We start from the raw sequence: 19,694 nt of genomic DNA, 5'->3' as shown, positions 1-19,694 counted from the left end.
CTGTCAAGTTGTTTAAACAAAAATTTAATAGTACACAGAAAGAGTCGCTCCGTTATTTTGGGAATGTCCTTTTCTTCAATATTTTTGGATTAATGTGATTGGATAAATAAATAAATAAATAAATAAATAAATAAATAAATAAATAAATAAATAAATCATTGATCTCTCTATATGATCTGTCATCAAGCAGCAAATTATGAGCCCCAAGATGTTTGACGTGACAGCCTCGTTTTCAGCTCCACCTCTGCCTGCGCTCAGCTGCAGCCGTAGTTCAAGTTAAAAGCACCTAGTGACATTATTTAAATGTGCACATTCACACAGCTCTTTTGCCTTCTTTCAAAAATGAACGTAGGCTATAGGCCACTTAGAATTGAAAAAAAGTCCTCTGTGTAATGTAACATCTCAGTACTCTAAATAGGCCTAGTTACTTAGCCTTTAAATTGGCCAACACATTTTTTATTTACTACAAAGATGGAACTTGGGACCTTAGGCTTGCCTGGCAAAACAATGGAAAAGTGGTTGTTCCTTGTGCCAACTAGTGGATATTGTGTAATGCATAAAAGTTTTTTTGGTTTGTTTTTTTTTTCAAATGAAAAGGTGGCCTTTACACAGCATGTAACTGTGCATGACAAATTGTAGCACTACGCGTATTCTCAGTATCCACATCTGTACAACTGTATAATTCACACATAATATCAGTAAAACACACTTTCAATTCCTGCATGCCATTCATAAACCTTATTAATGCATCACTACTTTTTAGATTGACATTCAGCGATTATTTAGTCTCTTGTTATTGTCTGTGGTCATGGCTGGAAACATGTTTCTTTATTTATTAATTTGTGTCTCTCTAACTGTGTCCAGTTTGTTCAGTAAATTATACAAATTCAAGTAGGGCAAAATATGAGCATGGGCCATAACACTGTCATTTTGGTTAATTAGAGTCCAGCTGTCATCGGTGTTTGCGTATAAAAATCAAAGAGTGAGAGGAAGAGAGAAATGCTCATGGCCACCTCAACTGGGCAAAAAGAGGGTGGCTGTCATTTATCATGTGCTATTCTATTTGCTGGAAGTAAATGAGTGTAGTGGCTGCTTGAAAGGCACACAATTGTCTGGATATTGTGAGATGTTTCCTTTACTTCATAGTGGCCAGGTTACCAAAACAGTAAATGTTTTCAACATGTGCTATTCTATTTGCTGGAAGTAAATGAGTGTAGTGGCTGCTTGAAAGGCACACAATTGTCTGAAACTTGTGAGATGTTTTCTTTACTTCATAGTGGCCAAGTTACCAAAACAGTAAATGTTTTCAACATGTGCTATTCTATTTGCTGAAAGTAAATGAGTGTAGTGGCTGCTTGAAAGGCACACAATTGTCTGGATTTTGTGAGATGTTTCCTTTACTTCATAGTGGCCAGGTTACCAAAACAGTAAATGTTTTCAACATCTTTACAGTATAGGATAATTGAAAAGTGCAGTTTTTAGACATGAAAAAACTGGGTAACACTTTATAATAACTACACACTATGAATCATTTACTACGCATTAGCATCTAGTGAATTCATTATTTGTTAAGCATTATCATTACATTTATCAACGTAAGTAAGCAGTTTACAATTGCAGCTACAAATGCTGTATTCTTGACTTAAAACCACATTTATAATATATAATAATAATAAATGTAATTATATAAATAGTGCCTAATAATTGTATTTTCATACTTTGTTAAGGATTTATTTTTCATTACTAAATGAAGTATTGCATTTTTTACAAACCATTTGTATTTAAGAGTTGTTGGTGGTTATTAGGATTTTATCAGAAAGGTTATCAGAAGGATAGTTAGTAAATGATTCATAAACTATTGAAATCAACGCTTATATGTCGTTCTATTCAGGCATATATTAATGGTTACTATATATGTTAATGACTGCTTTATTAACTAAACTTCATGCAGTTTTGTGACCTAATCTAAAGTGAGGACTATTCATGCTTTATAAATCCCTTATAAATGACAATTAAAGGCTTAGAATCAAATGAACAATAATATTTGCAATCTTATCTAAAAACTAAAACTACTGTAAAGGTCAAATATTGCCAAACAACAAGTGTCAAAATACAACATAAAACTGGATAAAACAACATCAATACAATAATAAGCAATGTTTAAACTGTTCATTAATTTTTATTAAGGATAAGGTTGCAAAGATTAATTTTTCACTTGAAGCACAGTTTCATTTGTGCATCTTTAAACGAATAGGATTGAATAAAGTCATTTATGTAATTTTTCCTGTTTAGAATTGAACTTAGCCTTTAATTGCTATTTAAAGGGGTTTATAAAACATAAATAGTCCTCACTTTAGATTCACAAAACTGGATAAAGTTGAGTTAATAAAGCATTTATTAGCATACAAATAAACTATTAGTATATGCCTGAATAATAAGAATTAGAAATGTTAATTTGAATAGTTTATAAATCATTTAATAACTCATTCTGAATGATCTTAAAAAACTAACTATGCTTAAATAACTGGTTTGTGTATAATTCAATACTTAATTTAGTAATGAAAGTACAATTATTAAGGACATTATAAATGTGGTTATAAGTCAAGAATACAGCATTTTTAGCAGCAGTAATAAACTGCTTACTAACGTTTATTAATGTAAAGTTAATGCTTGTAAGAGTTGAAATATTGCAAATATTTTGATATCTTGGACAATTCAAAACATAAGCTGAAAACAGGGCCAACGGACTTCACAACCCAGCAGGTGGGAATGCGGGAAAAACCAGTTCCTGCTTCATTTGCATCTGAGTCTGCTGAACCTCAGTTTCATCCACCCCATCTCACACATATGGTCATTTCAATGTTTGAATGTTCTAGATTAACCAAACTGGCTTTAACTATCATGTTTGATATCATTTGAAATGTCTCAGTGCGACTGGTACAATGGTCTCATTCTCTCAGAAACAGACATAATCAAAACAATAAATATATAACTTCAGGCATCTTTTGAACCACTGTGAAGGGTGTGACTTTTCCACTAAGTGTGAATGCCTTTTGTTATTCACACCCCCTTCCTTGAGGGAATTCTTGGATTATTTAAGGTAAGGTTTGAGAAAGGCTCAGGGTGATTCTGCCTAACCAGATCAGCCCATATCATGGCTTGCTTCATGTTATGTATATTTCAAAGTCAGGAATGCATCTTTTTCATCTTGGATTTGTCTTTGATAATTTGATGTTTTGTATTGATCGTTTATGAATTGACTGATTGAATTGGCATAATACATTTACCTGACTAATAAATTATGTTTTGAATTATTCAAACCTCGTGTTATTATCACTGATAAATGTTGTTGTCCATAGCACTACAAGCCACTGTACAGGTTAGTAACGGACTAAAACATGTTAGACGGAGCAGCGTGGCACGCTATATAATGTTATTAGAGATCCGACTAACAAATTGGCATTATTTCAAGTATACTTGGACTGTAAAGGGCCAACTATTTAGAACAACAAAATATTGTTGAAACTACTTTAAATGTGGATATTTAGGCCTTCATCTACAAACTTATAATCCTGTGCGATTATTATTAAAATACTTTGTCTTGATTAAGTAGATAACAGATCTATGGGGACCACATAAAAATCTCCTATATTGATTAAGTAGGGTTTTGCCTTTTTAGGAGAGTGGTTAATCGCCTCTGTTTAATGACCAAGACTGACAAGCTTGTATTAAGAGATTTTATACCCGGCCGGTGCAAGACTCGGGATGCTATAGGAATCTGTGTAAATGAGAATAAGGTATAATAACAAATCAAAAGAATATTCAATCATAATCTAAATTAATGTGAACGGAAACAAAATAACCTTCTCAATGTTTTATAATTGGAGTCAGATAAAAAGAGGATAAATATATTAATATTCTAAACCACCTCATACTAAAATTGGAGTCAGATATGAGCTAAGTTTAATATAAATCAACATTGTGCACTGGAAAGACCGAACATGCAGTGAACCTTCATCCACCATTGGATACCGCCATTGGACCAACTGGCTGGACCCTACAATGCTTATTATAATGAATTAATGCTTAATAAATGGTTCATAGTGTGTAGTTATTATAAAGTGTTACCCATCTACTGCAATACAACTAAAGTACTACTACAGTAAAAAATGCCAAATCGCTATTGCAATACAACTGCAGTACAACTACTACTTTTCCTGCTTGGTGGACAATGGTTTCCAAATGAGGTTTAAGCACTTCAGTTGTATTGCTGAAGTACTACCACAATATAGTTTTACACTTTTAAGAAGTATAACAAAATACAGAAATACATCTACAATGTTACAATACATAATAAACCTAAAGTGCACTTTAAATACTTATGTACCTAAGTGCAACAAATTATATAACATATCACTATATTGCCCCTCTCAGTTTATTTAATGTTACTTCAGTTACACTGCAGATTTTACTTCTATTGAACTTTAATATATTGTTGTTGAGCTGTGCTTATACCTTATTATACTGCTACTTTGCAGTTGCATTGAACTTTGCAAAGTTAACATAGGCTACTACTGTTGTACTGTTAATTTTAGTGCAGTTATTTTTTTTTTGCTACTCGTTTTTGCAAATAAACTCTTAAAATTCTAATAAAAAATTACTTAAATACAAAAAACATCTCTGAAAAAAGGACAAATATTCTTGAAGATGTTGAACAAACCCATTGGAACAGTGCAGTGCAGTACAGTTCTTACAACACCATTGGCATATTAGACTGTAGTGCTGACTTGTCTCCAACAGAGAAAGTGTGGTGCGTTTTGAAGCCATAAAGCAACAACACCCCAAACTGGAGCTCACATTAAGACTTGTTTGCAAGAAGACTAGGACAAAATTACATCTGAAACATTTCATCACTCATTTTCTTCAGCCCCTAAACTTCTTTTAAGTGTTGTAAAAAGGAATGGCAGCATTTCATAATGATAAATGTTTTACTGTTCCAACTTTTTCTAATATGTGTTGCAGGAACCACAATTGAAATACATGTTTATTGCTGGATTTGCTTTCCATTTGCTTTTCAGTTGCATATTTCTAAATGTTTCATGGTTCAGCCATATTTGTTAGGCAACCCATCAAGTTTATTTTAGTCCAGGTCTCGGCAGTCTAGGTTTTATTAATCTGTATATAATCTGTGGTTAAGAAAGTAATTTTTAAAGCCATGATTCAGCAGTCTAGATTAAGGCCTACTCCTGATTTAAATTAAACTTCAGAAAAATCGTCCCTTCAGATTAAAAGGCACCCAGTGTTTATTAAGACTGTATAGGGCACAAGTAAATGTAGGATGAGGCAAGTTTTTTCTAATAAGCTTTTATAGTAAATATCTGGGAATGTTATGGTCACCAGCGATCTGGCTTTTTCAGTGGCAAACACTGACAGATTACAATGACATATCCCATCATGCACCACCTACACAGTAGTCCCAGATCATAGGTGCTCATAGTGACCTGTGTTCAATTTGTGGCTCTAGGTCCTTTGCTGATCATTCCCCTTTTTCTGCTTCCTACAATTCTCTGACAGTATTCTCCACTGTTCTATACATTACAAATATTCTATCCATTTTGGAGGATAGAAAAACTCAAAAATAATTCTATAAAAAAACTGTTGGAACTTACATTCGTTCTCAAACAGGTGGAACTGCATGCCCAGCAGTCCCATGGTCTTGCAGAAGGTGTATGCAGCTGAACTCTTTTTTTTTGGACACAATTTCAAAATCTGTAAAGAAAAAAACACAGATATGATAATTGAGTTTATTGGGTGCATTTACACTGAGAATTGTAATCCAGTTAAAAATCAGTCCAAAGGAAAATCTAATTATTAGCCCTCTTATATAATTCTTATAGATTTCATTTCTTCTGGAGAAAGTCTTATTTGTTTGCTTTCAGTTGGAATAAAATCAGTTGTTAATTTTTTAGCATTTTTTTTTCTGATTGTCTACAGAACAAACCACTGTGATTTGCAAAATTTTACCAAACTAGCCTAGTAAACCTAATTATCCTAGTTAAGCCTTTTAATTGCACTTTACGCTGAATAGTATCTAGAAAAAAATATCCAGTAAATTTTATGCACTGTCAAATTAAACAGTAATGTGTGTGTGTGTGTGTGTGTGTGTGTGTATAGTTGAAGTCAGACTGACCTGAATTATTAGCTCCACTGTTTATGTTTTCCGCAATGTCTGTTTGAAAGAGCGAAGATTTTTTCAGCGCATTTCTAAACATAATAGTTCTACTAATGCTGAGTTCAGACTGCATGATTTTCAAAGTAGTATCACAGATGTTTTCACACTGTACGACTATCAGGGCTAGCGTTTTGTCGCTGCTTTGTTAACACTGCAAGATGGATTGCCGACAGGGCTTTCACATTGCATAGCTTTACAATAGGAAGAATCACCGACAACTTTGTCCAAACTACAACCAAAAACACTTAGTATATCTTTTGTGATTAACTACATGAGAAAGAAGCCTTTAATATGTTAGAAAATGTTCATATTTGCTCACCTGTGTTTGAAGGGAATTAGCAATTTCTCCTCAACTTTCTTTTTTAACTGTCTGTATGAAACGTCAAACAGACTTGGGTGCTTCTGTCAAACCTCCTCTAGTTTTTCCTCTATTTCTTGGGTCCAAAAAAACTAAAAAAAGGAGCGCTTTTAACTTCTCCCCCAACCTCCCGCTGGCCAGCAGGTACACACACACACAAGTAAATGCTGCTCTTTCATTGGCTGTAGGCGATCACTGATGTTATTTTCAGTCAAAACTCATTTCACACGGCATGATTTAAATCGCCGACAGCTCCAGATATTTAGCACGCCAAATATCTCACAGGCACCGGCGACTCATCTGCGATTCTCTGCGAGTCTGAACTAGGCATAACTCATCTCTAATAACTGATTTATTTTATCATTGCCATGATGACAGTAAATAATATTTTACTAGATATTTTTCAAGACACTTCTATACAGCTTAAAGTGACATTTAAAGGCTTAACTTAATTAGGTAGGTTAGGGTAATTGGGCAAGTTTTTGTGTAACGATGGTTTGTTCTGTAGACTATCGAAAATATATATAGCGCAAAGGGGCTAGTAATTTTGTCCTTAAAATGTTTTTTTTGTTTTTATTAAAAGCTGCTATTCTGCTATATTCTTGCCAAAATAAGACAAAAAAGGCTTTCTTCAGAAGAAAATATATGATCAGACATACTGTGAAAATGTCCTTGCTCTGCTAAACATCATTTAAAATAGAAATATTTTAAATATTTTATTAAAAAAAAAATATATAAAAAAAATTCAAAGGGAGGCTAATAATTCTGACTTAAACTCTCTCTCTCTCTCTCTCTCTCTCTCTCTCTCTCTCTCTCTCTATATATATATATATATATATATATATATATATATATATATATATATATATATATATATAAAATATATATAAAATATATATATATTATATAGTTTATATAAATATATATATATAGATATATTATATATATATATATAAAGTTAGTTCTTTAAATGCCACTTAGTTTAACTTCTTTAAAGAGAGGGTGCTCGCTGCAGAGCCATTTGAGCAGAGCTGAGCTCCAGCGAGGGGGAGCATGAGCTCTCGCTCCTCCTCCTGTAAGCTGTTTTAATGCGTACACCAACACCACCCCTTACCCTACCCCCAGTGACATCACTTGTAGAAGAAGTGCAAAAAAGGTGGAGCTCAAGCTCCCCCTCGCTGGAGCTTAGCTCGCCCAAATGGCTGAAGCGAGCACCACTTGGTCTTTAAATGCCACTTAAAGCTGTATTGAAGTATCTTGAAAAATATCTAGTAAAATATTATATACTGTCATCATGGCAAAGATAAAATATATTTTTTTATAAATTAGTTGTTAACACTATTAGGTTTAGAAATTGTTGAAAAATATCTTCTCTCCGATAAACAGAAATTGGGGAAAAAATAAGCAGGGGGGCTAATAATTATGACTCCAACTGTATATATTAGCCCCCATTGAGTTTTTTTTTTCTTTTCTAATGCTGTGGTTAGCTGACACATTCTTAGGTGCGAAGTTTTCAGATAACTGCACAGCTAAAGTATGTCTTTACTCTGTAAAATTACACCCGAGGTACAATGGCTGCATCATATTTCTGGGTTTGCATTTTGATACCGTGTCATCTGTTTTTCCTCATTTACACTATCAATATTGAATAAAGGACAGGAAATAACAAAAGTCTAAAATAATAAATAACAAAAAATCTATAAAATTAAATGTGCCTACCACAAGTAGGTCATTGAAAAGGAAAACCTCTCTCTGGTGAGCCGCTTGCTTCTGGGCTTTGTTGATGTCAGTCACTTCAAACAGCCGACTACAGCACACCAGTCTTCTGTGAGGCACTGACAAAACCTGAGGGTCAACACATACATATAGTGAGAAGACTTTGATGACATATAATGAAAGTGACTTTGAACGTAGCATGGTCATTGGTGCCAGATGGGCTGGTCTGAGTATTTCAGAAACTGCTGATCTACTGGGAATTTCACAAACAACCATCGCTATGGTTTACAGAGAATGGTTAGAAAAATAGAAAATATCCAGTGAGCAGCAGTTCTGTGGGTGCAAATGCCTTGTAAACGTCAGAGGTCTGCCTTGAGGCAGATGGGCTACACAGCAGAAGACCACAACGGGTGCCACTCCTGTCTGCTAAGAACAAGAAACTGAGGCTGCAATTTGCACAGGTTCACCAAAACTGAACAATAAAAGATTGGAAAAACGTTGCTGGTCTGAGGAGTCTCAATTTCTTTTCATTTTTGTGTTTGTGATCAATGTTTTATTGTCTTTAGATTATCAAAATAACAAACATTCAAACAAACAAACAAACAGGAAAGTGGGGCAACATCAACATTGTTTTTAATCTTAAAGAAGAGGGGAAAAACACAACTTTAAATGGGCTTTCCTTTACATAGTCTAACATGTTGGAAGAAAAAGGTTTTGCCTTATTAGGGTTTGCCTTATTAATTTGTGCTATTGTATCTTCACAAGTCACTATTTTAATGAGGCTATGAATCCAAAATGTAAAACCATCAAATAACATTCTTTTCTTTAGTGTGCTTATACAAGAATTAAAATTATGACTGAGAAGACATAAACCAGAATTAGACACATATTCAAATTGTGGTTAAAAAAAAAAAAAAAAAAAAACAACTGAATGTACTTGAGACCACAGTTCGACAACAATTGGACATTCCAAAACATATGGAGAAAAGTACCTGAAGATATGACAACTGTAGTTTGACTGCCATTTCATTTTAAACTGCATATTAGGAGTTATGTTTGATCTTTGTATGACTTTGAAATCTCTAAGACAATGAGCTATGTTTTTAGAAGTTAAAGAGCCCATATTATGGGTTTTTGAAAATGAATAAGTGAAGTGAAATATCCAGCTAAGGCTTAAATCTGTAAGTGTACAGTGTTTAAAACTGTTCATCTATAAAAGAGTTGACTCATAGTGCTTCAAACGAGTCGTCTTGATAACGAGTCATTAGGTGTTTCGCAATGACGTATCCACGAAACACAAGTAGTTGCGCTTACAAACCCAGGAGATTTGAAACCTGCGGCCCCCCCCCACTAACACAGAAAAAAAGCCACACACACACACACATACACACGCACAGACACACATACACACACGCGCCGATCTAATGTGAAGTCAATCTGTGCAGATGGATATTATTGAGTCTCTACTAGGGGTGTAACGATATTAAAACCGAACCGAAATATCGCGATACACCAACCACGATACGTATCGCGAAACTCTCGTGGTGTACCGCGGTACTCTCACGCCCCCTGCTGCCCATTGTTAAGGTTGACGTCACTTGTCTCTAACTAATTGAACCAATTTAAATGTATCTTTATTCTAATATTTGATTAAATTGTTTTAGTATCGATGAGAATTTGCTCTAATTATTATATTCTAAAGTTAGTATTTTAGTGCATGTTATGTCATGTGACTTGAGTAAGCATCACACTCCTTACTACCGGACGCAGGATGGCTGCTTCACATAGTACTGAGATTGCAGATCCCCCAGACACATTTAAGTCATCTGTGTGGAAAAAATTTGGTTTTCCAGTTGAGTACAGGAATAGAATTTGTTTTGTAGACAAAGCGCACGCCTGTCTGTCTCAACTGTTTCACGAAACTTACTTGTAAGGAAAAACATTTAAAAAGTGGGGTAATTTCACAATGTGAGGGTGTAAGCAACAGAACTGCCAACAAAAGTGATTTAATGTACAAAAGTAAAACCAGAATAATGCCCAAATATACAAAAAAAGAGAAATATTTACACTAATAAAAATAATATAATAAAGTAACAAATTCAAACAAAAGTATCAAACAAAAATTTGTTAAACTCGAGCAAGGGGGTGATAGTGAAGACAAACAAAAGAAATAAATATAATATAAATATAAATATAAATATAAATATAAATATAATAAAACAACTCATGAATAACCCCTTATCTCGCTAATACTTATGAAAAGAAAAAAAGGTCTTTAGCGCCGTGTGCCGCATTCTTCCCTATACTGAATAAAATAAACAAAGATGACCTTCACCTCTTACCTGATGTCTGTAACAATACATTTTCTACGTGTTTGCAAAATGGAAATCGTATGACATTTTCCCTATCCACCTTACACTAAGACTGAACTTAAGGAGATGCAGCTATATTGTCGGGAAGGAGCGGAGCTAAAAAATAATATACAAATCAATTGAAATAAAAATGTACAAACCTCACAAAATTTCTTAAAGTGGGCAAAAGTAATGCAAAATAATTTTACCCAAACGAAAGTTAAGCAAAAACAAAGAAAATCATAATCATGTCAGAAAAATACACGAAAAACGAGATCAAAGGAAAAAGCGCTCTCTCTCCCGCTCTTCCCGACATGCTTTTTGCATTCCCGCGCTGTGTCGCCAAATGATGATAGATCGCTCTCCTGACCAATCAGCTGTCAAAAAGGCGGACCTACAGAAATGACAGGCATCAGCTGTCGTGAAGGCGCACCTTCAGTAAATAAATGACCGGCATAGAGGGAGCGGGAGAGAGAGAGAGAGAGATCGGGAGGCAAACATATAGCCGGCTACAACCCTAACATTAGTTTCAGACAGAACCGCAATGTATTTTACTAGTTAATATGTCATGACAAAACACTTTACAAACACAGTATATGTATATTTTTCATTAATTTAAACGGAAACCTATCTAATCTAAATGAAACCATATAATTAAAAATGAGCGTCTGTGTCTGCACAGAGATCAAGCCTCTCATCGGAGAATGTGGATATTATGGTGTTTTTGAAGAAGATCTTTCACTATTCTACACTGCAGTTATTTATTTAATTTTAGTTTACTTAGTTAAGATGGCTGCACTAAAGAGAATAGTTTTTTTTTCTGACTAGTCTATATTGGAGGTATTTATTTAATTCTAGTTGTTTACTCGGGTATCCTGACTGTACTAAAAATGCGATGACAAAGTTAATAAAGAAAAAGGTAAGATGTTCTTGTGGCTCCAAAACCCTGAACCGAACCGAACCGTGCCTTTTGTGTATCTTTACACGCCTAGTCTCTACCCAAAAGATGAAACCTGAGCATTATAGCCCAGCCTTGAGCAGTTTGAGTCACCGGTCGTTAAAGGTGTCTATATATATGCCTGAAGATATATCAGGCTATTAGCTCTGATGTGAACATCGTGCGGCAGGGCCGTGAGAGTTAGGACGGGATGGGTCAATCCGCCGTTCCGATTCAAGTTCAATGTGCAAATGCTGTTGGCAGTTGTCATGTGTGAGAGTTTAGCATTTGGACAGTAGTGTGTATGCTTGTTAGTTGAACACAGGTCTGGGGGTGTGTTCAGGCGGAGTGTCGCACCGTGCGAGGCTGATGGCTGCTGGGTTGTCTGCTTACAGTGCAAGTACAGTGTCCTTCACAGTCCGGTTATTCAACGTGAAGCCCTTTGAGGCCTGGGGCAGCAAGCGTTGGGGTTGCTAGCTGGTTTGAAGGCTGCAGGGTAGCGACCTTGACCCCGTCTATGTTGTTGAGTTTGGGTTCTCGCGGGTTCCAGCAGTTTCCCGCGACCTCGGTGACCTGACAGTCTGTTGGGGTTGACCTGACAGCTGTGAGAGAGTTCTCGCACTTGGGCCCAGATTTTAAAGGGGTTCAAAGTTCAAAAGAGGTTCACATTTATCCAGCGGATCTTTACCATTCATCAGCAGGTATGTGCCCATTGGCGACGGGTACACGGGGTGCACTGCAGTCATGGGGACAGTAGTTACTTGAATGGCAGCGATGAGTTGAACCTCACTTTTGCTGTATGATTTGCACCATCAGCCTGCCTGGTTGGCATTTAAGTGTTCGTTTTAGTCTCTGAGCTCTTGCTTTGAGTTACTCAAACAGGAAAGATGACATTATTGTGAGGTCTGCTCCCATGCTGACGCGTGTTTTTCATCTTTCTTTCCTCTCCACGGTTACAGCCAAGTAGCGCGTTGTTGCCACGCCATTTTGGTCAGGTTCCCCAAGAGTTGAAGTGCAGGGGCCTGAGCAGTTGTTTGTACGCAGGTGTGGCTGGTTGGTGGGCTGTGGCTCAGGAGGTAAACAGACAACCAGACCAGTGTTTTCTGGTACCTGAGGTTGCAAGCATGGTGGCACTGGCTGCTTTTTGGGGGAAGCGTGATGCTGCAGTTAGATACACAGTCTTTAGTTTGTGTTGGACTCGCAGTACTCTGCAAGGATGGAGCAGAAAGCAGGTGTTCAGGGGGGTAAATGGTTTTGGACCCCCTCTAGTCATAAGGAGTCTGGTTTTCACCTTTGGCTTTCTCTGGCGTGTAACTAGCTGGATGCTGGTTGTTTGAGCTCCTAGCTACTGCAGGTTGGTCATTCCTTGGTTGCTGTTAGGCTCCTTTTGGGCTGCTTGTGGAGAGTGGCTTGTCCCAGTGTGTCTCTGAGCATCCTGTCTGGTGTGGGGACATGCGCCTTCCTGGCGGTGCTGTCCTCTGCTGGCGGAGAAAGGCTTTAACTCACTGTTTGGAAGTCTTGCGGCTGGAAAACAGTAGCGTGCCTTTTAAAGTCAGCTCCGGATGAGATTCTAAAACAGGGTAGCTCGTAGGTGTTTGAAAGTCTTTCAAAGCAGTCTTGGTTTTACACAGTTTTTATGAGCTAAACTCTGCCGCTGTTGGGTGGTCAGGGCGTGGGGGCAGGGCATTGCCCGAGTGCGGACTCACCACAGAAAGCAGGCTTTTGGGAGAGAGAGGGTCTGGAAGGTGAAATCCTCCTCCGTCCGTGGCTCATTTCCTGTCTCGAAGTAGGCTTGGTGTAGTTGACTGCAGTATGCTTGTGAGGTCTCTTGGCTGTTCTGAGACCCATGGCGACAATCAGTCCTTACTCTGACACGGGGTCAGGTAAAACACTCTAGTAAGAGCTTTTGCATCGGCTCGTAATCTGCTTTGATGGCATGGGGCTGTTGATTCAAGAAACTTCTTGCCTCACGGCTTGAAGTAATTCTTAGCAGATACAATTTGTCACAGAGAGTGGCACTTGGCCTTGTCTGTGTAAAAGTCAATTTCTTAGAAGTAGGAGTGCGTGTTGTCGCCTCCAGCAGGGTTTGGGGTGAAAGTTGGCATTTCCCTGGCCAGCTGGTTCAAAGTCTTTGGTTGACAGATGGTGTCTGTCGTGGGGGACCCCATTGGAGGGAGTCCTGGCCCTGTGTTGCTGATGGGCGTTGCTGGAATGCTGGCTGGCAGGGCGGTATGAGTTGGATTCACCCCCCTCTGCTGGTCTATCCAGTCTTGGCTTTTGGGGCTGACTGCGGCACTTCCCCTTTCAGATAGTCACATGGGTTGTAGGAATGTAAAAGTTCTGGGTGAACTCTGGTAAGTTCATGCTTAAAAGTCTCTTTGTTGGGTTCCGTGTTGGAATTTTGCTCGGGCCCTCAGCCGTTGACGTTAGAGGCTTTGACCCAAGCTTCACTGTCTTTAGTGCTGCTCTTTACTATAGTGTTTCAGCTTGTAGCTTTACACTCAGTTCATCTTTGGCTTTCTCCTCTCGTCGCTCCTTGTGTGCGTTGTCCGCTTGTAGCTCCATCGAGGCGCGATGTAGTCCATCCATTTGCTCCAGAAGTTCGGCGTCCTTTTCCCTCGTCGTCTTGCAGGCATCCTGGGCTCGATGCTCCAGCTGGTTGAGACCCTTTCCTATGGATCTGGCCTGTGCAAGGGTGAGGTGTGTCAGGGCCCTGGAGAGTTGAGTCTGGGCTTGGCTGTCATGGCTCCGGGCTAGGTCGTTCGCCCTCAGCGGATTAACGCAGATGTCCAGCTGTTCTCTGCTTGGCCGCTGCGGCTCCATGGCGTCGTTGGGCAGGAGGTTGTGGGTTAAGCACTTAACCAGGCCTTCAGTTGGTCCCAGTGAGCAGCGGGCTGGACGCGCTTGACAAGCTGGTCTGTTGGGTGAGACAGAAATCCCAAGGGAGAGAGAGACCCACATGGCCAAATCGAGTGAATGTTAGCATTGTGCTATATTATTAGTCTGACGGGGATGTCAGCTATGGGGTATGTGCCAGCTAGACGTTGGTCCTTCTAAAGATCCACTGGGGGCCGGACAATTCGGATGTCGAATTTGGGTGGCTAGATAACAGTTGATATCTACGTACTGGCCTCAATACTTTTAGTCATGCGCCAGGCTGTGCAAATTATCAATCAATTATTTAAATCACCCAGGTAGTTCTCAATAGCGTGGTCTTTGAGCAGGTCAAAGTAAATAAAAATAATTAAGTAAATAAAAATAACAGTAACTCAAAAACAAAATTAAATAAATAATACTAACGATAAGTTAGACAAAAAGGCACCTCGCTCGGATGAACGAGTGTAAAGGGGAAAGAAAAATGAAAGAAAATACTAATATGGATATCAGTAAATATGAATAAAAATAAAACTGAAAGACAGACAAGGATGAGAAACGTGGCGGGGAGAGAGAGAGAGAGAGAGAGAATAGCAAAACCTATGGGCATGTCTAAAACGTTCTTTTTATAGTCCTGTAGTGGGCTAAGTTTAGACTAGGTTCTACATGCTATTTATGCTTGGTGGTGAGTGAAAGGCATTCAGATGAAGACCGCAAGAGCGTGCTATCTGGCTAGACTTTCCCCAACTCCTACTGCAGTCGCTATCAGATCACTTGCCTATAATGTAACTCGGTTGTGAACTCACACAGTGTAGGCTTTTGGCACAATACGTAGCACTCAAAGAAGTCACTGACCGCCTGGCACAATTCAAAATTGGGTTTTGCCTGATGATTCCGGTGCGCTCTAGGCCTGTAGAATGAGGTGGCCAATCTCACTCAGGCGGGCACGTGTGTGGAATCATGACAGGGTAATTAACCAAGATTGACAGTATGCCAGTGGGCACGGACAGTGCCTCTTGGAGTACGATTGCTGATGCCACTGTGATCCACCCAAGCCAGAGTGACAAAACGCCAAGGTATCTAACGCATCCTTCAGCAGGGGTCAGTTATGTCAGACAGATGAACCCAATCTTTTGATCTGCAACCTGAATAACCTGTACGCTTAACCACACAAGCACAGAGGACTCGGGTCCGGATACGGGCAGTACTATGGATCTACTATTCTGGGCGAGCCAGTTGGAGTAGGAATCTTAGTATGCTGTAGTATCTGATGGATAGAGAAGGTTATCACCCTGTGATGGAGGGAGGCTAAAGGAAAATTAAATCTGCATAAAATAATCTAAAAGAATAATCATAATAATCGCCTTTAGTTAAAAGCAGTACAGGACGGCTTAGAAAAAGTAGAAAGAGTGCCTTAGTATTCAGGGGCATCTACAAACGTTATTGGGTTAGCCCAACATGTTTTGATCAGATGTGGGATCTATAGATTGATAGCTCTGAATTTAGCTTCAGACTAATACTTGCCCTTATATAGTAATACTTTCCCTATAACCTAAGAGGTAAGGGAATAAATAAGGCATGAGGAAAAGATGGAGTAAAAAAAAAAATCAAAAGGGAAGAAAAATTATGCCTATTAATGATAATAATAGAGAGATTAAAGGCTATTCCCCAAATAGCAAAACCAACAAATTTAAATTAAACATGACATAAGTTTAGAATAGATTATTGGGAACTTGAATAAAAATCAAGTAATAACAAAATAAACTGGACAACGGTATTAAAATGAAAAAGACAGAAGGCAGAAAATTAATTAAAAAAAATTGAAAGTAACAAAATAATTCATAATACCAAAAGAAATAAAAACAGACCAATAATCTATACTTAGGTAACTAAACTATTGTTTGGATAAAATGATAACAGGGAAAATAAAATGCTTAATCGAAATTAAAACAAATTAACTCCAAACTGTTTGACCATTTCAGACCACTAGAGACACAATGGTGGGCGGAACTGATGTGAGAAGAGCAGAAGGAGACAGGGGGAGATGTTTCCAAGTCGCACTTCACATTCGGTTAGCCTTGTGCTAAAGTTTGTTAATGTTACAAAGTGTGAAGGGTTAGTTTGCTTAAGCTTTAGCTGGCGTTAGCCACTACCAAGAGGTTAAGAGTTACGCTTCACATCTGATTAGCCTTGTGCTAACAGTTTGGTAATATTAAGACGCGAAGGGTTAGTTTACTTAAGGCTAGTCGTTAGAAGCTAGCGAGTTGTTTTGCCCTGTGATGTAAACCGCGTCACCAACTCTGCCTCCTGAAAGGCGGATCTTATGCTTTGGGGTGGTGACTACGTCATTCACGCATGCGTGCGCACGCACAAGTTACGTGGACGAGGAGTCAATGAGCGCTCGAAGAGCCGATTTATGAATGGAAGGAGCTCTCATTCATAACTTGGTATGCGGCTGACTTCACAAAGGCAAAGCATGAACCACTAAGATCCGCATAAACGGTCATTATATCATGTTGCCGTAACATTGATAATAATATTCGACCATTACAATTAGACAAACAAACATAAAATGCGAGACGTCTCTCGAGGCGGTGCACGTTTGTACACAGATTTGGTCCGGACGAACATAACTGAAATATGGGAATTCACATCCATATCAGATTTTGGTACCATTTAAAAACACGCTTATGATTCTGAGAATTCCTTTCGTCAGAAAGCGGTTAATAGGCAAGCTTGCAGCTCCCAAATACATTAATTTAGAACCGTCCAGCAGTTCTGAAATTAATTTCGCACGGCGGCGAAGCAAAGAGGTTAAACGTTTGGCAGCTAATCTAACAGTTTGAAACCACAGGAGAAATAGTCTAGAGGTTTTCTAGCTATAAGAAGGCCTTTTAAACGGACAGGTTTGGGGTTTCCAAACTGTCTTACAAGAGCTGAGGGAGATGTATTTTCCTCTGACAGGCACACTAATATATTTAAATGATTTGCGGAACGTGCGTCTCAGCAAAATCGATTTAAAATATTATGAACTGCAGTTTAACTTGTTACACTCAACACGGGCAGCTCTCTGCTGTGTTTATTGAACAGAAGGGCTAGAGGAGGCTTTTCGTCCTCCCAGCTTTGAAGAAAACAAATTCGCTTCTCGCTGTCCTTTTTTTTCTTCTATAGCGCGCTCCATAAATCACAATAAATTGGAAAGTTTGTTTCACAGAAAATGTTTGGAAAAACTGCCTGCATTCGCTCCACCAATATGTAACAAAAATTAGCTCATTTTATGAATATTAATAATCAACAATAACGGTTTATTCTTAATTATTAATATTCCGGCTTAAGCTTTAGTCAGTTTGGTCAAACAAACATATGATTGTATATGATCATGCTCGCGCGACCGAGCGGACTCCCAGATTATGAATATTAATTATCAACAATAACGAATTATTATTAATCATTAATATTCCAGATCAATTTATTGTTAATTTGACCAAACAAACACAAGCCGAGCCGCCGCTCTTCCGAGCGGACACGGCAATGATCGATTCATTTAGAAAAAGGGAATTTAATTGCTACTTCTTGCGAAGTAGATTAATCATTCAAAAGTTTTAAACAACTTATAATAGCTAGGCAGGGGAATCTGTATTTCAGTGACATTTTCTCATGAGGCAAACAATACAATTCATTTGATTATAATGGAATTTATTGACTAGTCAGACGGATAACGAACAAACGCACAAACATACATTAAACACAGAACAAAAAGGTAGACCACGTGGAGATATCGGGTGTATAGAATGCGTAACAACAAAGAGAAATAGTAAAGCGAGGAAATAGACATTTCAGGTAAAAGAGTGACAAAACTTTCAGTTCCACACGCACCATTATGGACCACCAAGATTATGAAAACAAAAACACCTTTTTTGATAAAAGGGGCACAGCTTAATCGCATAACTAAAATCGCCTCGACTTTCATGTCTGGAGGTCTCTCTTATGCGTCTCTCTTCCGTCGTGATGAAAACTCTTTTTGATGTCCTACTTGATGCGTGGAGTTTGTAATGCAGTTCGGACGAACACGATCACAAACTTTAAACTGAGTTTACTTTGCCGGAAAATAAAGAAAAAACATGGCGGGAAAAAAGTCCATGCGGCTAAGACAAGCCGCGTGGCCCGAAGGCCACCTTTTGTGAGTTCTTTGTTCGGACGATCTCTTTCTGCACAGATGTTTGGGCAGAAGTCTGGTTATACCTGCGGGTCACGTGACAACCCGTTCAGCATTCTGACCAATGGTTTCAGCGGAAAGTTTTGGCGCAAATCCTTCCTTTGTCTCGAGGCTGCTCGTATGCAAATTTGAGTGTCCACCAAAAGCATGCGGACAGGCATTTAATACAGGGATTTAAAGAATAAAGCAATGCGAGTTATGGTCTTGCTCTATGCATCCTGTGTTGTAAAATGTCAGCAGAAACCCATCGGTACCAAACATGGGGGGTTTGAAAGTACATTAACATAATTTTTCATATCCTTACAATATGTATGCTTTACAAAGGCCTAAAGGGAACATGCATACAGGTTATAAGAGAGGTTACACAGGTAAGAAAAGTCAGAAATGAGATACAAAGTTTACAAAACATAACTTTAGTCTTGTGCTGGTTCAGGATTTGATGAGTTAATTTTCTTTCTGTCGGAACAGCCTCGTGGTTGTGTGTGTGTGTATTTGGGCAGTAATGTCTTTGAAGTGACAGACTTAGTAATCCAGGGAACTGAAGAGATAAGTCTAGCGGGGGTACCCAGACTTTGTGGAGCCAGGAGTCGTAAAACCGTCCTGTCAAATGGACCCAGATCGTGATAAAATCATTAAGTAATTTTATCTGTGGACTGTACGCTACAAGCAACTGCCTCAAATTGGTCAACTGCTGAATGAGTTTATGAAGTAATGTGCTATACATGCTTAGAAGTATACTTATAACGATAACTTATTTTAGTTAATTAGAAAAGTTCGGTTTAACTCTAATGTCTTATATTTCACAACAGCACACATACATGTAAATCTGGAACTACCAGAAAGATTCTGACTGCATCAGCAACAAAACAGCCGCTATCTTTAAATAGAGAAACATGCAGAATAACATCAGCAGTTCACTGTTCGTCTTTAACTCATACACTGGCTCTATTCTCCTCCACAACGGTGACACACAGAAGAAATTAGCTTCAGGTTTTACAGTAAAATACTGT

The 19,694-nt window shown here is 38.2% G+C and overlaps 2 protein-coding genes across 27 annotated transcripts in view; one reads left to right on the top strand and one right to left on the bottom strand.

The window, feature by feature from the left end:
* Positions 1-19,694, bottom strand: part of iqsec3a (IQ motif and Sec7 domain ArfGEF 3a) — a 252,307-nt gene that overhangs the window by 53,805 nt on the left and 178,808 nt on the right. For all 25 annotated transcript variants that reach the window (XR_012402130.1, XR_012402129.1, XR_012402125.1 and 22 more), the window contains 2 exons: positions 8,310-8,435; positions 5,670-5,769 (listed from right to left, as the gene is read on the bottom strand). Coding sequence is in view for 8 of the 25 variants with exons in the window: in XM_009300450.5 (XP_009298725.2) it covers positions 5,670-5,769; positions 8,310-8,435 (226 nt within the window). In the remaining 17 variants the exon portion in view is untranslated. The remainder of the gene's footprint in view (positions 1-5,669; positions 5,770-8,309; positions 8,436-19,694) is intronic.
* The window catches only part of LOC141381638 (uncharacterized), a 259,466-nt gene that overhangs the window by 103,491 nt on the left and 136,281 nt on the right, over positions 1-19,694 (top strand). The gene's annotated exons all lie outside the window — the stretch shown is intronic.

Source organism: Danio rerio, chromosome 4 (assembly GCF_049306965.1).
Source record: "Danio rerio strain Tuebingen ecotype United States chromosome 4, GRCz12tu, whole genome shotgun sequence".
Taxonomy (NCBI): domain Eukaryota; kingdom Metazoa; phylum Chordata; class Actinopteri; order Cypriniformes; family Danionidae; genus Danio; species Danio rerio.
This window is presented reverse-complemented; position numbering and strand designations above follow the sequence as displayed.